Below are 20,342 nucleotides of genomic sequence, written 5' to 3'. Positions count from 1 at the left end.
AAAAATAAAGATAAAATTGACTAGCTGATCGTTTGAAAACATGAAATCATGAAAGCACAAGGCTACACAGCAGATAAATAGTAAAGAAAAACTGTTGCTTAGTCTGTGGAAAGACTGGACCTCAATCAAAATGTCAACAGTAGGCCACTTAGGGTTTTTAACAAATAGTTTGCGACTCATTGTTATAGATCACAAATTATTTTTTCCCCAGCATAGGGAAAATTAAAATTCATCCATCAACCTCCACTATGACATTTATCAACCCGAGCCAAGTGCTATGAATTGTATTGAATAACAATGACACTGAAGATAAGAAAAAAGAACTGTGAGCGCATAAGCAATCCAAGCTTTCTTCCTCAATCACAGAAGAGATTCAAGTTTTATTTTTCCTCAGACACTTTGGATAACCAGTGGTCATATTACAAAGGAATCACTTCACACGATTTCCTATTTCAGGGTTTCATTTAGCTACGACAATAACAAATAAGACCGCATACAACTGATTTTAAATTATCAACACTGTTGGGGCCACATGTTAGTGATGCATGTTATCTGGGACCAGTGGTTTGAGTCCACTTGTCCGCTTACAAGAAAACATTACTGAAAGTGATCACCTTCAATAAATACAAGAAATACTTCTGACTGAAGCGATCTTTTTCAGGTTTGACAGAGTTCTCCAACATCAAATGACAGAGGATCAGGGTTAAATAGGCGTCTGCTGATTTTTCATCACTGCTCTATTAGTCTGTATGTAACAGATGCATTAGTGCTCATAAATACAGAAAAATTACAAGCGCATGGGTTGGTTACAGAAAAGAGCAGCAGTTTACCCTTCAGTTAAAATTGAAAATGAAATTAGTCACAAACATGTGTTTAAATATACACTGGCTTCTGGTTCCAAGAGCAGCAGCAACATTAAAAAACTACTTTCAAAGCAGAAGCACAGGGAAATCAGCTTATTGAACTTGCAAATATTTTTTAATTTTCTTTTTTTAAAATGAGACTTTTGCAACACGATGGAACCAATGGGAAGAAATAAATTTTAAGTCACCATTACTCCTGAAACTGTTTTAGTAAACCTTTTTGGTTTTATGCAAATATTATTCAGATTCCTTTAAGGCCATGATCCTTTTTCATTAAAAATCCACAGAACTGTGACTTACTGGACTAACTAAATTGTAAACTGCTGTTTATACATTGTCAATTTCCAAACATAGGGCCACTTCCTGTTTAAATCTGGGGACAGCTGTATTCTCACACTGACCACATGGGGAAAGTCAATAAACAGCTTCAGCGTTCTGACTCGTTTTAAGTTGTTATTAACAAGATTAAAGATGCTGCTCTGTTCAAGCATCACAATGTGACTTCAAGCCCCTGTGAACAAAATCAGGACCCTGGAGGTGAAGCAACTAAATGAAGCAGCTTTTAATATTTCCAAAAATCATACACATCACCTAACTCTTGACTGTTGTTAAAATATTTTGTGAAAAGGTCCCATGAAGGCCCTTAAAGCCACAATAATTTCAGGTATTTATGTCGAGACCTGAGTTAACGAAACGTGCGACACGCCCCTAAAAGTCACGGTCTTAACTTTTACTTTTAGAGATCAGCGCCCTGACAGACTCTGACATTGGAACCTCACACAAACGGATGCTATCTTCTGCGCTTTCTTTGTTTAATGAAGAACAGATTATCGTCTGCAGGGTACATCTGCGCACCAGTTTTTTTGTCAACAGTCGCGGGGGCTTGATTTTTCCTCTTCTCTTGCTTTGCTTTAGGCCCATGCACCTTTCCTCCAACAGAGCCAAAGAGAGGATTAGGTCTTTTCTCTGTGTGTCCCCCTGGCTGTGCTGAAGGGACATGGTTCATTTTCTTCTTCTTACTCCTCTTCTTCCTGTTCTCTCCCATCCCTCCCCCTCTGGGAAAGTCTTCTGCTTCATCGAAAATTGGTTTAGCGGCTGGCAGTGGGTTTCTCGAGGTGGGTACAGGTCTCTTAGGTTTCCATGGTTTAACATTGCCTACACTTTCCTGTTGTTTGTACTTATTAAACTTTTTTGTTTTGGGTGTTGCAGCACTTAAGTCGTTATCATTAAAAAATAAATGGCTGGGCCTGGGATTGTGGTTGTTAGGAGTATGCCGAGGGGTATGGTTGGACTGGTGGTTGGTTTTATGAAAGCTGATCTTCCGTTTCTTCTTTGGGGGTCCTGGTGTGAGAAGGGCCTCAGAAAAAGATTGAAAACAGCCATTTTTCTTTAGTTCTGGGGAAAGAAAAACAAAAATAATTAATTGGATCTGATTTGATTCGATGATTATCATCTTTTTCTCTTATGATTGTAAAAACAAAGTCAGATGGATAAAAACTCTTATGTGCCAAGACATAAAATATTAATTTGGTCCTTAACAGGTTCTAAAAGCATTTAACTACAACCTCACATGACTAATATCTGTTTAACAAAGCGAAGCCAAAATGCTGAAGCGGAGTTTGAAGAGCTAAGTACTCCCAAGGACTGAATAGGTTATGAAACAACTTTTAGGAGCAAAAGGTTGACAAAAGTAATTTTTTTGCACGACTTTGTCAGTCTCTGACATGATTGTGGAGGAATTCCCCCCCCCTTCTTTACAATGTTGCTTCAGTCTGCAGGCACTTGTTTGTGCACAGTTCTCTTCGCCAAATGATTGCTGAGCACAGACACAGGCTGAGGTTTGGACTTTGACTCAGTCACTGCATCACCATGATTCTCTTCATTTTCCTGCTGTGCTTTAATCACTGTTCTGTTTTCAGCCAAGCCTCTACAATACTTTGGTATACAGAGGAGTTCACAGTAGACTTCAGTGGATGCAAAACAAGCACAAATTTTCACGCCTCCACCAATGTGCTTAACAGATGGTGTGAGGTGTTTCTGCTGATATGTTGTGTTTAGTTTTTTCCCAAACACGGTTTTCTCATATGCAACTGTGCAACACTACGGTTTACACTCTGAACAGGTTTTAATTATTGCTTTGAACAGTTCTTTTTTCAGGGGGAATGATTGCACAGCATAGGTCACTAATGCTGTGGGGCAATCTTGGCTCAAAAGTTGGCAGTTTGTCTTGTAGCTTACCATCACCAGTGTGTGAATGGGTGAATGACTGGATGTGTAAAGCGCTTTGGGGTCCTTAGGGACTAGTAAAGCGCTATATAAATACAGGCCATTTACCATTTTACCATTTTACTGATGTCAGCCCCTCAGCTTAAAAATGTCATTTGCTGATGGCAGTGATATTTATCAATCTGTGAATGTCACATCAGGTTTATGCTGCTGATGTTTTTCCATTATAACACGTTTATAAGCATAGCCCCAGAATTTCATAAAAGCGTATTCCTCGTTCTCACTTTTTCATCCTGATTTTATCTTTCACCGCAGTTTTTTGGGAAAGAAAATCTTTGCGTAGCACAGTTTTGTTGTGAGTCTTCAGACAAAAAGGAAAATGAGGGAAAATGTCATTGAGCTGCTCAAATTCACCTGATGTTCTCCCAAAGTAATTAAAAAAAATTAGATTGACATTTTCCTTAAGTGCATCTTGATCACGAGTAATTACCTCCATGATGGCGTTATAGCAGAAAACATTTGAACCATTTGGCTCTCAGTAGAAATGAACCCATTCCCTCATAGTAACCAACTATAACATTGTTTTATTAGTAACATTTTCAAATAGGCTTTCTTTGTATTTCTTAACTTTTTTTTTTTTTGCTTCTGCATGGTGTTCTTAATATATTTATCATATATGAGGTACTATTGTCTTAGGTCACTAATGCTGTGGGGCAATCCTGGCTCAAGAGTTGGCAGTTCCTCTTGTAATCGGAAGGCTGCCGGTTCGAGCCCCGGCTCCGACAGTCTCGGTCGTTGTGTCCTTGGGCAAGACACTTCACCCGTTGCCTACTGGTGGTGGTCAGAGGGCCCGGTGGCGCCAGTGTCCGGCAGCCTCGCCACTGTCAGTGCGCCCCAGGGTGGCTGTGGCTACAATGTAGCTTGCCATCACCAGTGTGTGAATGTGTGTGTGAATGGGTGGATGACTGAATATGTAAAGCGCTTTGGAGTCCTTAGGGACTAGTAAAGCGCTATACAAATACAGGCCATTTACCATTTAATGACTTAAAAAACAAAAACAAGAAGCATGTGCACAATTTTGAATTTCATTCAGATGCTTTTGGTGGCCATCAGCAAGGTTCTGGTATAATTCCGGCTGCACACTTGCCCACTCTTCTTGGCAGAATTGGTAGAGTTTATTTATATTAGTTGGTGTCCTGGCACAGACCAGGCTTTTAAGCATATAGCCCAAGGATTTTAGCCCATGGAGGAAAGCTTAGTACTGTACCTAGACCAAGACACACTACTAAGAGGCCTTAGCCTAAAAATGAATAATAGCTGCAGCCATAAAAAGGATAGATATTTACTGGCCTATTTCTTTATGTGATTTACCTTTAGCCCTGATCTTTATCCTGTGTTGTCTGCGGCTTATGTCTTCCACAGTGTCATAGTGGTTAATCAATGAGGTTGTGGGATGCACTCCACTGAACATCCTCTGTCTTACACATGCCTGTGGAAAACACACAAGACACAGAATTAAAAGGCCTGCAATATATTTAAAATGACATAATAAAAACGCAGCACATGAGGTCAAATCCAGTCCTACAGAAATCCCGCTGATTATGTTACTTTTAGAGTCTGTACAAAAAACAACTCTGCACATGCGGAACCTGATGAGTAAACCTGAAGATGTTGGATGTGAAATACACTGTTGATTACAAAAACCTGTAGGAGGTTATATCTTACTATAATAATCTCTGTCTGTATGTTTGTTTCCTTACCCGCTGTCAAAAAAGTCCATTTTGACCAGAAACATCTGTATGGAGCTGCTATTTGAGCCTTATAATAAAGTTGGCATAGCCTTTTAAGTATAAATTAACCTCTCAACATAGCTAATAGCTGCAAAAAATTTATCTTTAACTTCATGTGACGACTCTGCAGCAAGCTATTGATGACTTGATATTTTAGCTTAGCGTTTATGAAATTTTAGAATACAAATAATAAGAACTCTTAGAATTTATTTATTTTTATTTAACACAGAAGCTGGAAGAATTTCAGGGTTGTTCCTGGTTCAAATGGGTCATGGAAGCTTGTTTCTACAATGGAAAAAAAACACACACAAAAAACATAAAAATTGCCAGTCAAGAGCCAAGCTGAAGTTTTAAGCTATTAGTTCAAAATTTCAACTTGCTGACTCAAACTGCTGCGTAAACTGAAATTATGAGATCATTTTGTGATTTTTCTCAGTCAGGCAGTACTGGACCTAACAATAGTAGTAAAGAATTATTTAATAAAATAATAAAAGTACTTACAATTAAATACATCCCTTAAAGAAAATATTGTTTCTTTTTGTTTTAAAGAATCTGCTTCCACTTTGGGCTTTATTCTTTTGGTGTATAGGCCAGAAAGACGTATACAAAACGGCAAATACCTACACACGTAATATAACAGGCAATTCAGCGTACACTTGGACTAAAGAAAGACAGTGAGGGTTACTTACATGGCCAAAGTGTCCCTTCTGTGAGCAGTTGTAGCAGTAGGCATGAGACTGACTGATGCGCTTTGGTTGCTGCTTCACAAGAGGGCCATGCTTAGTCTGTTAAAAAAAAAAAAAAAATCAAAAATATATTTTTAAATAAAAACCAAAATCGGATCCCCCCCGATAAACACGATGGACACAATAAAATGGTGGCTTAACCTCCCATTTCTGTCTCATTCTCCCTCTCCTCTGCCATCATTCCCATGCTCTCAATGAAGCGGACTGCAGTGTATTGTACAGAGAATATGGGGCGCTGATATAAACCACTGATTTCCAAGGTATAGTTAGAGGCCTGTAATGACCCTGTATGATAAGTAACTGTGTGTGTTTGTGTGTGTCAGACTGTGTGTGTGTGAGTGTTTGTTGGACATGGGGTCCCGTCCCCTATGGGCCAGTGTTCTGAAAGCCTTCCATGCTCCAGCGCCCACAGCTAATATACACTGATAAAGAGAGAGAGAGGAGACACAGGCAGAGTGCATTTACTGCTAATGTTACACACACACACACACACACAAACACACATACACACACCTAATGCTATTCCCCAAAACACACAACCACAAAACTGCGCAGAAATTGCCCCCTCCCTCTCTCTCATCCCTGATTCCGAGATTACAAATGATTTGCACCCCACGTCATTTCTTAAACATGGCTTAGGTAACCTCCCCCTCCCCTCCCGCTTCACCCTCTCCTCCGTACACACCCCTGCAAACCCACATCTACACCTCACACTTTTCCCCTCTCTCTCCCTCTCTTTTCCGCTTGAGTAGTTTTGCGGCAGAAAGGATGAATGCTATTAGAGCGTCGCGTCATTATCGGGTCAGGCCTGCCGGGCCCATCTCCATCACAAAGGCCAGGAGATCACAGACCTCTCGCAAGCACAAACTCTCTCTCTCACACACACACACACACACGTGCACCCCAAGGAGATCACAGCCCCCGTCTCGAGCCCCCCACCCGACCTCCACCCTTCCTGCCCCTCTTTCCATTCATCTTTCATGTAAATTGGCTGTAGGTCTCCCTCTGTCTCTCCCTCTCCCTGACCTTGGGCTTGCGTTATCTCCACATACTCTGATCCAGCACACAGAATGAATGAAAGCACGAGAGACATCGAAAAAAAAAAAAAAAAGAGAGAGAAACGAAATCCCCCTCTTATTCTCACACCAACCTGTGATAGTTGTGTGAATACCTGGTGTGAATGTGCGTGTGCATGCGAGGAGTTCTCTGCCTCATCCGATATTAATTAATGGGATGAACGTTTATCCCTCACTCATTTCCTCTCCTTGTTCTGATCTCACACTGCCTATCACGGGCATCTAAACAGAGTGAGGCCCTAAGGGATCACAGCAGGTTGGTGCCTTTCTAAATCTTTCTTAAATGGTTTAGTGAGGAGTGACAGCTATGGCTGTGCAGCGACAGCTAATATGACACATAATTTTAGTATAAATTTGCAGCAGGAACATTTCCACTGAAGTCTAAACTGAGTGGGAAACTGGAGTCAACATCAATGGCTATGCAAAACAACATGTTTTCCTTGTTGGTCGGTATGTGTTCAGTTCTGGATCACTCATAGCGAGTGAAGGGCATTAACTTGAGTTACACAGATTATGTCTATGGAGAGTCTACTCGCTTCGTATTAATGCCATGTACCAACATTGAGTGGAATAATCACCAATAATGAACAGGACTGGATAAAGAGCTAAAATCATTATTTAGATAAGGGGAAGCCATTATATGCTAGCACTGCTAATGTTTGTCAGTTGGTGGGTTAAGATAAGTATTTCAATAAAAAACAAAAAACAAAAAAATTACCCCTCCGTCAAAACCTGAATAACACAGCTGGCTGTGGTGGTCATCAGTGGATGCTACACTACATGGACAAAAGCACATGTACCACCTGCACATTTCACCTACAGGAGTTGCTCAGTCATGGTAACCCATGAAGCTGTCGGAACACCGTTTTTGTGCTGATGTTAACACCAGAGGACATTTAGACTTTTACACACTATTCGCCTCGGCACTTGCTGATACTGCTCTGTAACTTTACATGTTCAGCCAGATCATTTCAGAGATTCCTAAACACTTTCAAAAATATGACTTATAGCTAATTGGGAAACATGTAGGAGGGAATGAATGTAACAGACTAACCTGCTGCAGTGGTGGCATCCAATCACAGGACAAAACGCAAAGTCAGTGAGCTCTTTAGAAGGACCCATTCTTACAAAAGTGTTTATAAAGGCTGATTACACAGCTAGGTGCTTGATTTTATACACCTGTGGCAATGGGACTGAAAACACCTGAATTAAAGATTGGGACCATCGGCTGTGATTAAGGATGGGTATCGTTTAGGTTTTATCCGATACCGGTGCCAAACCGGTACTTTTGAAACGGTGCCGGTGCTTAAACGGTGTTCAAACCGGTGCTTAAAGAATGGAGAACACAAAATTGGTCCAAAAACCTCTCATGTTCAGCTGTTTTTTTGTAAAAAGATAACAATGTTAGCCTTTTCTGCAGCTATGGGGCATATATGGTATCATTCTTGGCTGGAAGCAGTGCTTAAACAATGGAAAAAACACAAACTTTGTCCAAAAACCTCTCATGTTTAGCTGTTTCCCACTTTTTCTTTGGTCATTTTAGCCTTTTTGGCCAGGGTGAAGGGAGTATCTGCCATCAAACAAGAAGACAGCCGCATGTAGCTATGATGGTGTTTGCTAGTTCACCTTACATGCATTAATTTAATAACCTCTTCGGGTTTTTGAGGGATGCTGCAAACTTCGGGTCCGATAACAGGCACCACACCCGCAGTAGATGTGCACGGTGTGAGGTCTCGCAGCAAGCTATCAAATACGGCGCATTTCTCGGCTTTAAAAAAAAACGTTATGCGTCGCCAGGTGTTTCATCAAATTTGAGGTGTTACCTCCTTTGACAGTATCACAGTATCAGCTTAAAGCACTTGTTGCAGGCTGCTGAGTTTGCATCTTTTACAGCCAGACTTTTGACCACTTCAACTTGGGCATTTTTAATCTGTAGCTCTGCTCTAAAAGAACGTACGTACCTGGACCCGCCTACTATACTCGGAAACGTAAAATGATTGGCTAGAATCTAAAGTGTATCACAGCTCAGGAAAAAAAAAAGCACCGAAATAAAGCACCGAAATGTGCGCTGCGTTTCGGTCTGGTTACTACCGTTTATGACAGAACCAGTGCCATCATGGCACCGGATACCGGTACCCATCCCTAGCTGTGATACACAGTGATCAGTACTCACAGTAAGGTATTTTCATGCAACCTCAAGAAAAGAAAAACTATGTAGCTAATTTGAAAAGATTTAATTAGAAAATGGAATCTTTGCCGATGCAAAGTCTGATTTTTTTCAGTATTTATGCATTTTCGTTCACCTACAGAGTGATTTTTTTTTCCTTTTATATTTTTTAGCAGTCAAAAAAGTTAGAGTGACCCAGTTCTCTAGGTAAATAGGCACATACTGCAGGAAATCATCTTTTTGTTTTTAAATAGAAAATACACTGGTTCTTATATAGTGCATTTTCTACTCCATCCAAGCACTCAAAGTGCTTTATACAACATAACACATTCGCACAAGCTTTTTTCTGCAGCCAAGTGCTTTCTATCTAACAATCACACACATTTACACTCGAGTGTCATTTTACAGACAGCAACTCGAGGTTCAGTGTCTTGCCCAAGGACACAATGGCATGAAGACTGGAACAGACAGGGATTGAACCACAAACCTTCCAATTGGCAGATGCCCTGCTCTGCCTTCTGAGCTCCTTTATCAAGTGTGTGTGTTTGTCCCATTACTCAACTCATCCATCTGAGAATCTCCACTGCCACTGACAGAAGAACTTGTTACCATTTTCTGCTTTACCTAAACATTTCCCAAAAGACCCTGAGAATGTCCATGTCTCTTCATAAACTTGCTTACAAGCATTAGAAGAGACTTTCAGCATCAGACACAACAGGAGAGACTCCCTTGATACCTAAAGAGCTTCTGATCACACACATAAAGCATAAAGCCAGCCTGACCTAAAATTAAAAAAAAGGACTGAAACTGGAAAGAGGAATGACGCATTGGTTTAGTTTTTGTGTGTGTGTTAGTTTGTACGAGGGTATTTGAGAAGGTCCTGAGGGCTCCACTGTGTGGACATAGACAACCAACCATCCGTGGCCTCTCATGCATGCACGCACAGATACATGAGCACTCTCTCCCTGTCACACACACAAATGTGTTTTCCCACAGTTGTCCCAACACATACACCGTGTCTCTCTAAGCCCTGCTCGCCTCTGCTCCTTGCCTTAGCTGCTGGTGGCAAAGCTGTGATAATCCTTCGGCCAACACAAAGCTCAGACTGTTACAGACTAAAATCTGAAGGAACACACACACACACACACACACTGAGACACACACACACTGAGACACACACACAGTTATCAAACAAAATCCGAGAAGCAAACAGGCTTGTGTGTGTGTAAGAGGAGAACGGGGCGGGATCTGAAAAGTAACGGGTGGTGGGAGCGTAGGGGCCGGGGCCAGCAGCGCTGTTTTGCATATGTTATTGCAGCAATAGGGAGAGGTTTGCATATGTTACTGGACCCACAGGGGACCAACTCTGCATGCTTTATCATAGAGAGCAGCCTCACAACACAAGACTACTGGGCTCATACCAAAACAAACAGAGCCTTGTGGTGTGTGTGTGTGTGTGTGTGTGTGTGTGTGTGTGTGTGTGTGTGTGTGTGTGTGCACGCAACATACCACTATGTACATATTAGGTTAACAGGGAGGATTAATTAGACTGTTGTGAATCAGAGAGATGAAATGGCTGTAAGGTGTACATCTTCCCAGACAGGATGCAATGAATGAACTGCAGACCTAACCATTAATCCTCCTTTTGTTATGGAATAATTAAAAAAAAAAAATGCATATAAACCGTGTTTACTGTCACTCATCAACAGGATTGACAAAAATCCATCTGCTTAAGGAGACTGCTGAAGGTGGAGGTAGGCATGTTTGCAGTTAGGTAGGCCATGAATGAGGAGGAGGAAGTGGATCCTCCAAATAACCAGATGTGATTCCTGCCCTCTTTGTGTCTCTCAGTTCACAAAGACCGAAACCCTAACCCCGCACCCGGTGAGGACTCACACTCACACAGTGCAATTCCCAGAGGCTCTTCCTATCTCTTCCTGTCAGTTGGTCAATCAGTTTGTAGACAATCAGTACGAGTCCGGATTTTTTTCTTTAGAGAGGAAAAAAAAAATGCTCCTGGAATGTAACGATAATGTGATGCAGAGCTGGGAGGCGGTGGGTTGCCACCTCTGGAGAGAACCCCCCTTTTGGGGCAGCAAGTGGCGGTAATCTGGTCACACCGTGGAAGGCAGAACAGGGGATACAAGCTAATCTATTCAAAACCAAGTTGTACAATTTCTTTTCTTAGTGCTCACTGCTGAGTAGAGAGGCTTCTTTTCTTCCGTGGCCAGCGTGAGGCTGTGTTTTAATTAAATATAGGACCCATAGACAACATGTATGGACATGAGAGACACGGATTTAGATATACTACATACAGATGGACCGCGTCTTTTATGCTCTGGTCAGTATTTCAAATCCTAATTTCACATTCTCAGCCAGCTACACACACACACACACACACACACACACACACACACACACACACAAATCGACACCATCCAGCTAAGCGGAAATTCACAATGACCTGCAAGCCTGCAAGACCTCTGATAACACTGCACCTGTGTGTGAGTGTGTGCGTGAACATGTGCATTTGTTTACATTCCTATGGTCCTGCATGTGCATCCAGTAGATTATCTAAAGACACTTTTACCAAATACTAATAAACTCCAAAATACAGAGTCCCTGGTCTTCTTACTGAGGATAGCAAAGTGTGTGCAAGCTTTGATGAGGACCTCTAAGCCTTTGTTTGTAGTTTGAACAAAGTATTTTGGGAAGGGAAGCACCTAAAAACCCCAAACAAGCAGAACTAGTTTGTCTGCATAATGTCGCCATGAGGGAATGAACTAAAAAAATGCAGGTTTACTAAATAAATTTGATCAAAATTTGGCTTCAAACAACCAAATACAGTTCTTCACACATTTGATAAAGTTATTTCAATTTAAATATTTATAAAAAATGATATTAGTCTTCGTAGTCGCTGGAACATATGGATTTGGTTCCTGAAAGAGTTGTTGCTTTCAGCGTTGTTAATCTAAATTAATATATATATTTATTAATTTCAATCAATTCTGTAAAAATTTAAGTGACAATGTAATTACAGTGTAATAACAAACAACATAATGCCATTGAGGGTTAAACACTCTTTGTTCTTGCAAGTTTGGTACAAGGTGATGATTTGTCATACAGCTAAATGTTGCTTAATAATTAATTTGTCTTTTTCCTTTCAGAAATCTGATGATTTTAGAAAAATCTGAGTATAGGATATTGTTTTTAAAATACTTGTTTCTTTGATCAGCAACATGTGATTCAAATACAATCAGTTTAACATGACATAAAACAGAAACTGGGACTCGTACCAATAAATTCTAACATGATTCCTTAATAATGACTGAAACAATCGAAACAACTGATTATTATAAATGACAATATGCTGATGACGTGAGAAACTGAAATTAAAATAAATCATCTGAAGTTAGATTGTTATAAGTTGCCCTGTGCTGCTTTATTAACTGTGCTACCCGTCTGACTACTGAAGACACACAAAAGCCATTTCCTTTCACAAACACCTTCCCCTTCCTCCGGTGCTGTTAGCGCTTCAGTCTGAGGGAGAATAAAGAGTTGAGGCCTTTTTGACACGGCGAGGTGAGAAGACTGGACAGTCTGTACTGTACAATGATGAGACAGCAAAAACAGCTCACTGAATAGATGTGGATTTAAAGGGTTTTTACAGAGCACACTTTGAATTGAGGACATTCTTGTGAGAAAAAAAAAAAAAAGAGTGGTCAGCCAAACAGAAGGAAGGACAGACCAAAAAGTGGAATAAAGATCAAACTTAAACCTGTGAGAAGACTTAATGTTGGTATATTATTACTGCAGGAAAGAGTGCGATTTTAATTAAGTTTTGTCTGAGTGACGGTTAAGTGTTCATTCATATAAAACCATTTCTCCATGCAAACTTACAGCCTACACTGGTTCAATTAGACTTTTAACAGCAGCACCTTTGGCTGAGTATGCTGTAACTTTCATATAATGTCTTACTGTTTCCTAAGTGTCTGATTTTTAAGCTCTTCTGCCTTCTTTTCTGTTCCCATATCCATGTACTGCCTCGTGGTATCATTTATGCTTCTGCCATTGTCTGTGCTGTCCCCCTGAATATTTATTCTTTTGGTTGGTTGAGTGTTGGTTTTTCAAAAAAAAAAAAAAAAAAAAGATGTCCAAAAGTAGAATTAACAACAAACACACTTTTATTTGTGTTTACCTCTGATCCTCCAAGGCAACATCATTTTTTTGTTTGTATGTTTCATGTTGTATTTGTTGGTTTCATTTCTTTTTTAGGTGGGCAAGAGGGGCGGGGGGGGGGGGGGGGGGGGGGGGGGGGGTTCAGAGATGTTCAATGTGTGTAGACTACTTGTGAAATTAAACACACACAAGTCCATACATGTTCTGTTATGCTGGGTAAAAATACTTTTGATGTTAACCTCCTGAAAAGATCTGGCTTAAAATCCCTCCCCTGCATCCGTATGGGAGTGCAGTTGCCTGTTTGACCACTGAATGGCGCTCTATCTTCACAGTGTACAGAAAAGCCCAAGGCTGATCTCAGCGCAGAAGTAGGACTTCGATAGGAGAGTTGTTCATTTGTCTTTAACGCAGCTGGTGTGGGCATCAGGACAATCTTCTCTTAATGCCTTTGCTTAATCTGTCTCATTTGGACACTCAGAGCACTAAAACATTTACTTTTATGAAAGTGAAGATGGTGTGCCAATCACAGAGAGAGGTCAGCAAACAATACCACTTAATAATTGTGTGAACGCAGACAGCAATTTAATTCCGTACAAAATCAAATACAATATCTACATGTGTTCACTGTAAAATAACACCAGGATTTGATCATTCTGCATTGTATTTAATATTACTGCAATAAAACATTTGTGATACTGCACTGAAATAATACAAATGTTTATAAATTCAAACCAGAATAACAGCTAAAGTTTAGCCATGTTTCTTTTCTGTCCATTCATTCTTAAAAATCAGATTACACACATTATCTACCATTTACCTCTAAATATCCAGTAAATATATTTATTTCTAAACGGTCATATAAACAAAAGTCATAAACCCCACAGAAACCAGCCAAAACATCAGACCACTACTGGGGTCTATTTTACACAACAGCGAAGGGATTTCACGGTTACCTGTGATGTAACCTTTATTAAAGAATTTTTTTTAAAAACTGTCTTTTTTCACAATTAATCTGAGGGAGACCCTCTTTGGAGTAAAGCTTTTTCTTCAGCTATTCATTCTGCTCAACTTAAAACAGACAAAGAAAAGAAAATGAGGATTCCTGAAATATTTTGTACCTTGGAAAAGTCGACTGTCTTAACGAGACATTTTTTCCTATAGAAATAAGAGGATTTAAGGGGCAAAATGTCCTAACCTTGCGCTAACAAAGACATGCGTGAACTGAGCATACCTTCTGAAGAAAGACGGACAGACAAAAATGTATAAAAGGGTACAACATGCTAAATGAAAGGGGAAAGAAAGGCAGTCAGGTGAGAAAGAGAGGGGGAGTTAAAACGGCTTCATTTTGGAGTCGACTAAGAAGGTCACGGAGCGCTTTTTCACGGGCAACCCCGACACATTTACACACCTGTCCCACAGGAAAAGATCAATTTACACACCCTGACACGATCACAAGATCTGCTCAGCACACACACGCACACACTCGGCAGAGCTGCTGATCAATAAACACCGATGTCCAGGTGTCACCATTACTATCTAAAGAGAGGCCAATCAATGCTCACACACCGATATACCTGCACCAATCAGCTGCTGGGTGCACTGATTCACTCTCTCTGCTCACTCTCTTGTCTCTTTCACCGTTTAATGCACTCACCATTAACCCCCACCCGCCTTCCAGCAGTTCTACCAATAACTCTCCCCCACCCTCTCCAACTGCCTCTGCCTTCCTCCCTCTTCCTTGTTCATACATACATTTCTGCTATAGAGGTGAAACACATTGAAACTACTTCTTCTTTTTCTTTAGTAAAGACACTTGATCTCTATTAAAGAAAAAAAACAAGCATTCAGGAAGTTTGCTTGAGCTTTAACCCTCGTTCAGAGTCTCAAAAGTTAAAAGAAAGATAATTCCCACTTCACATACACTCATTGGTTAAAGGCAAGGGAGCCTTCACTTTCTACCAGAGGGTGGCACTCTGGTCTTAATGCAACAGAGCAGGGTCTGGGCAGCAAGAAAAAAAAGTGACTGGGAGTTGTATGTTTGTTGTGTGTATGCATGCACACATTTATGCATGATATTTACATGAATTAAAGCAGCCAGAATACAGATAGCAGGTCACTAAACCTTGCTCCCCATCCAATCATCCCTCCAGCCATCCATCCCCCCCCTTAATCGTGCTTTCCTACTGCTCCCTACATGACTTCAGTCTTTCCACCCTGTCCTTCTCTGTCCTCTCATCCTCCTCTTTTTTGTCTTGCATGTAGTTAGCTATGAAATAGAAATATGGTTCTTTTAGCCTCTTGTCAAAAAGACTGTTCAACTGGCCCATTAGATATTTAACTGGTGTTTAAAGCCGATTATGTGGTGTATATGTAATAATTCACCAATGTGTGCCATTCTATTTTATTTCAATCATATAAACACTATAAATCTGAAATATCACCAGTGGCAAAAATATTTATTAATCTATAAAATCAGAGATTTATCAGTAATATAAATGAAAATAATTATTAGTCACACTTTCCACAGTCTGACCTCAATGCAGAAGTGGCCAAAGGCAATTTGTATAAATGAAAAGTCATTTGTGTAGCAACTTGAGTGCAGGTGTAGTTGTAGGCATGCCCACGTAACAGAAATCATATGACCAACAGACCGAAAGAAGAGTTCAAATAAGTCATGATGGCGGCAGGGCCTTCTGGAAAACAAAACATATGTTGATGGCAGAACTTTGCACCGGCCAACCTCAGCCAGATAATACCAGTATTTTGGGAGGTTTTTTGTTATATTTAGTATGTAGAGTATTAGGTGGAAATCATAAGAACATAATAACATACATGGAGGTAGTGACATGGGGCTGCAGGAAAAGGAGTGACCCCACACTGTAAGCTTCAATGGAAAAGAAAGGAGGAGAAGAAAAAAACAGGGCGTCTGTGGGTGGGTGGGTGAAGTGGTGTTTGTGTAGGAGAGTGAAAAACAAAGATACTGAACAGCCGAAGTAAACGCCGTTCTTTAAAAAAGAAACAGTTACATTTTCTACAAGTGCTACAGTTGTGTTAAAAAAAAGTGCTCAAATCTGTATGACACAGACACAATGAAAATGTTGTGGATATCTTTTTACCCCATTTGCTGCTCTATATATTTGTAGGAGTGTGTGTGTTTGTGTGTGTCCATGTGTGTCAGTATCGTACTTTCTCGGTAAATACCCCAGGGCTTTGTGGTCTATACTGTGTGGTTTGGAGGAGTTTGTTAGTTGAGGGCCAGGTGCAGGCAGACAACAGATACACTCATGGAAGATAAACGGACCCAACACACACACAAGCACGCACGCACACACAGCGAAGGATAAATGGACCCAGTAGCAGGGAGGTCTGACAGAATGCCTTTTCACACCTGGCTGAGCCCAGCGGAAGGTGACAGAGTCACATCTCCCAAAGCGAACACACAAACATACACATACACACACACACACACACACACACGCGCACGCACACACACCTTCTCACATTGGGGAGTTCAGGGTCATAAGCAGCATCATGAATAAAATGAGGCTGTCTTAAACAGAAGGAGCTCTGTGTATGCATGTGTGTGGGTGTGTTTGTATGTGTGAGACTGTGTTTGTGTCTGCGCAGGCCCCTAACCCCCATGCCAGTTTGGATCTGTAACGACCTTCTGCTCCCAGTGCTTAAATGGCTTAAATACTTCAATTAGACCTGGGTCACAATCCTCCACCCGTTAAAGCACACCATTGCACACACAAACACACAAACGCACATGCGGAAGTGCAGCGGGGAACAAAAAAACTAAATGGTTTCATCATCCCGCAAGGCAACCGGAGACTTTCGTCAGCATGTTCTCGTTTCGTCTGTGGTTCAAAGTGAAACTCCACTGTAAATCATAGAGGCTCATCCGCCAAACACAGGAGCAACAATTAAACTCAACTCCCATCTTCTCTGCCAGCGTCTCCCCTGGAACTTCTCTGTCCCGCTCCCTCCTCCCTCTTCCTCCTCCTCCTCTTTCCATCTCTCCCGCCGTGCTACCCTAGCGCTAACGATGCTGCCTTTTCATTAGACAGCCCCTGCTAATTAATCTCCATAGAGGAGAGTGACAGACCTCCCCTAACACACACACACAGTGCATGCCAAGATATATGCAAACACACACTCTTCTTCCCCCTCTCTCACTCCCTCGTCCCACGTGGTGTTGGCAGCCCATTTCATGCTTTATCACGTCTTTTAATTGACAAACAAGCTGCTCTTTTCTCTTAGGCTGAGGTCTATATCACCCCCTCGCTCAGATGCACACACACACACACAAACATACAGACACACACACACACGCACACACACACACACACACACAGAAGTAAGAAGCCAAGAAAACTAGTTATCTTTTGAGATTTTGGATAAACACACACAAACACACAGATATAAATAAGCAAATGCCTCCCCACTGACATATGGCCCATGTGACTGTCAAACAGTTTTCTACTCTTTGACACATTGTTTCTGTCTCACACAGACACACACACACTAATGTCACATGAGCACTTGATGAAAGAAAAGAAGGAGGACAAGTTTCCCATAACTTTTAGTACTTCTTTAATATTTTACTATATTTCTTACCCCCACGCTTCACTTACCTGCTACAGGGCAAAGTCAATACCAGTCACAACTGACTTATTGACTAATCACATGACACCTTTGCCTCTATGAAACTCATGGAAACACCTCGTTGATTGACGATTCAAAAATAAATGTAACAAGAAGATCAATTACTCTAATTCAGCAGGGGTGAGACTCCGGCTTAGTGCTAGTGCAAAGTTTTACAATTTAGTACATTTACTTTTGTTAGTATTTTTCCACTGAAAAATACTTTTTAATGAGCTATTAATTGATATGTTCCACTACAATGTTGCTTTATGTATTTTCTTAAGACAAATTTCAGAAGGTAAGATGTCTATTTAGATTTGGCTTTATCACTCCTCACTACCATCATTTTTCTTTTTTATCTTTCTTGGCTTTAACTCAGACTCTGAGCAGAAATCCTACATAAACGTGGTGCAAACTAAACCCACACAAAGTGAGTGCTTTTTACAAATTCCAAAGCTTAATCAATTTTGGGACTTTCCACTTAAAACCACTTGTTTTGCTGTTCTCAGGTCACCTCCTTTTACCTCCTTTGTTTTGCTAAATAATTTATCATGAATATAATAATACAAAAATTGTTTGTACCATTAGCTACATATTTAATATTTTCAGTAAAGTAATGAATCAAATATGCACATTTACAAAAGTTTCCACTTGTACTCACTGAAGAAAAAATTCAAACGTAAACTAAGACATATTTGGTGAAAGATTCTGTAGAAAACAAAAACACATTTGGTGTTTAATGATTTCCTGTTTTCACATTTACTGTCATTTGTTTGAATTCATATCACAAGTGAAAAGCAGCTTCCCTTTTTTTAAAGAGCTATTAGACAAACGCAAAATACAAATCTCAGAACTTTTATCTATGAGCTCAGAATGGGGCAGGGATAGCTCAGTAGGTAGAGTGGTGGCCCCATGATCGGAAGGTCGGGGGTTCGACTCCACTGAACGGTTACCCTGAGGTACCCCTGAGCAATGTACCGTCCCTACACACTGCTCCCCGGGCACTGCATTGGCGGCTGCCCACTGCTTCACTGGGTGAATGGGTTAAATGCAGAGGAGCAATTTCCCTATGGGAACTAACACATACACATTACACATTACATTACATCAAGATTCGAGTGCGAGCAGAGGAAACTACTGAACACCATCTGAACCCTTGATCTAAAAGCTATACTTGACCTACACTTTTCTCCTTTCTCCTGCACACAGTCTGTTCGACTTTGGCATCGTTTCTAAAAAGAAGCGGGACCTTTTTCATTTTTCAGGACTGAACCTGATACAGTGTTAGCCTCCTTTCACAAAAAAAGAACTAATAACAAAGGGAAGACATATAAACTGGAGAAATGGAAGGAGTGTGAAGAATACTGCTATGATACAGAGTTGTTCTGTGAAAAGATACTCACTGTCAGGTGATACTGTCTCCAGATTTCTGGACAAGCCTGAAAAAGGAAAACACACTGTTTAGAAATTACAGAAATTACAGTCACTTTTATTTAATATATATATATATATATATATATATATATATATATACCCATTTTGAAAAGCTCAAAAGTAATTGGACAAACTGGCATAATAAAAAATAAGAGAATAGTTTTATAGTAGTTAATACATAGATGGAGACCTTATTTTTGCAGTCTGTGCTTTTAAAATCTGCAGGTCTGTCTTCAGTCCTGCCTCCCTACGCTCTCTTTTTTCAGTTCGCTTTCCCTCACTACGCAACTGGTCATTTTTTTCCTGTTAAAAAGGAGTTTTTCTTTCCCTCCGTTAGCCTAGTTATCTCCCTAACTCCAACAGAGTTTTCACCTGACAGTAAACGTGTACTGGGACAACTGTTATTGTGCTTTGGTGCTATATAAATAAACCTGAACTGAAATTCAATTCAATGAATCAAGTAAGTAAAAAGCATGCTCAGCTGAACTAAGATCAGGTGACTGACTTGGCCATTGAAGAATATTATTGTTAGTTAATGTCTGCATTATCCTTCGGGTCATTATCCATTTGCTGTCCAACCTGTTTTGCAGCATTACGCTGAAGCTGAGCAGACAGCACAGCCCTGTACACCTCAGAGTTCATGCTGCTACTTCTATCTGCAGTCGCTTCATCTATAAACACCAGTAACCCAGTTCCACTGGCAACCATACATGCCCCCGTCATCCATTACGCTTCCTCCACTATGTTTGGCAGATGGTGTGGTATGCTTCAGACCATGAACTGCTTCTCTTCTTCTCAATATTTCTCTATTTCCATCATTCTAGTGCAAGTTAATCTTTGTTTCATCCGTTCACAGAGGGTTTTTTAAAGCACTGTGCAGGCTCTTTTAGATGTTTTTTGACCTCCCTGTTCTTGAGTGGAATCAATGGTTTGCACCTTATTGAAAACCCTCTGTTATTTCCATTCATAAAGGTGTCTCTTGTGTCTAATCTATTACTTCTTTTCAAGACTGAACCAGGTTGTAGACCTGACCACTCCTAAAGTATGTGCGTAATGATTGCCTCCTTCACTTGCACTGACAACACCTTGGACCTCAGGTATCCAGTTAACAGCTACTAAAACTCAACATTTGGAATCAACTCCATATTCTTTATCTCCTAAATTTGTTTATCACTCAATTGTCCAATTATTTTGATCCACTGAATATTTGGGAC

General features: G+C 40.5%; 1 protein-coding gene across 1 annotated transcript in view; it reads right to left on the bottom strand.

The window, feature by feature from the left end:
* Window positions 1-343: 343 nt before the first annotated feature.
* The window catches only part of zcchc7 (zinc finger, CCHC domain containing 7), a 53,738-nt gene continuing 33,739 nt past the window's right edge, over window positions 344-20,342 (bottom strand). The window contains exons 7-10 of the mRNA XM_085163074.1: window positions 19,098-19,133; window positions 5,569-5,664; window positions 4,461-4,578; window positions 344-2,258 (exon numbers count right to left, since the gene is read on the bottom strand). Of these exons, the coding sequence (XP_085019200.1) occupies window positions 1,654-2,258; window positions 4,461-4,578; window positions 5,569-5,664; window positions 19,098-19,133 (855 nt within the window). The 3' untranslated portion in view covers window positions 344-1,653. The remainder of the gene's footprint in view (window positions 2,259-4,460; window positions 4,579-5,568; window positions 5,665-19,097; window positions 19,134-20,342) is intronic.

Source organism: Neolamprologus multifasciatus, chromosome 6 (assembly GCF_963576455.1).
Source record: "Neolamprologus multifasciatus chromosome 6, fNeoMul1.2, whole genome shotgun sequence".
Lineage (NCBI taxonomy): Eukaryota > Metazoa > Chordata > Actinopteri > Cichliformes > Cichlidae > Neolamprologus > Neolamprologus multifasciatus.
Note: the sequence above shows the minus strand (reverse complement) of the source record. Positions and strands in the feature narration are given on the sequence as shown.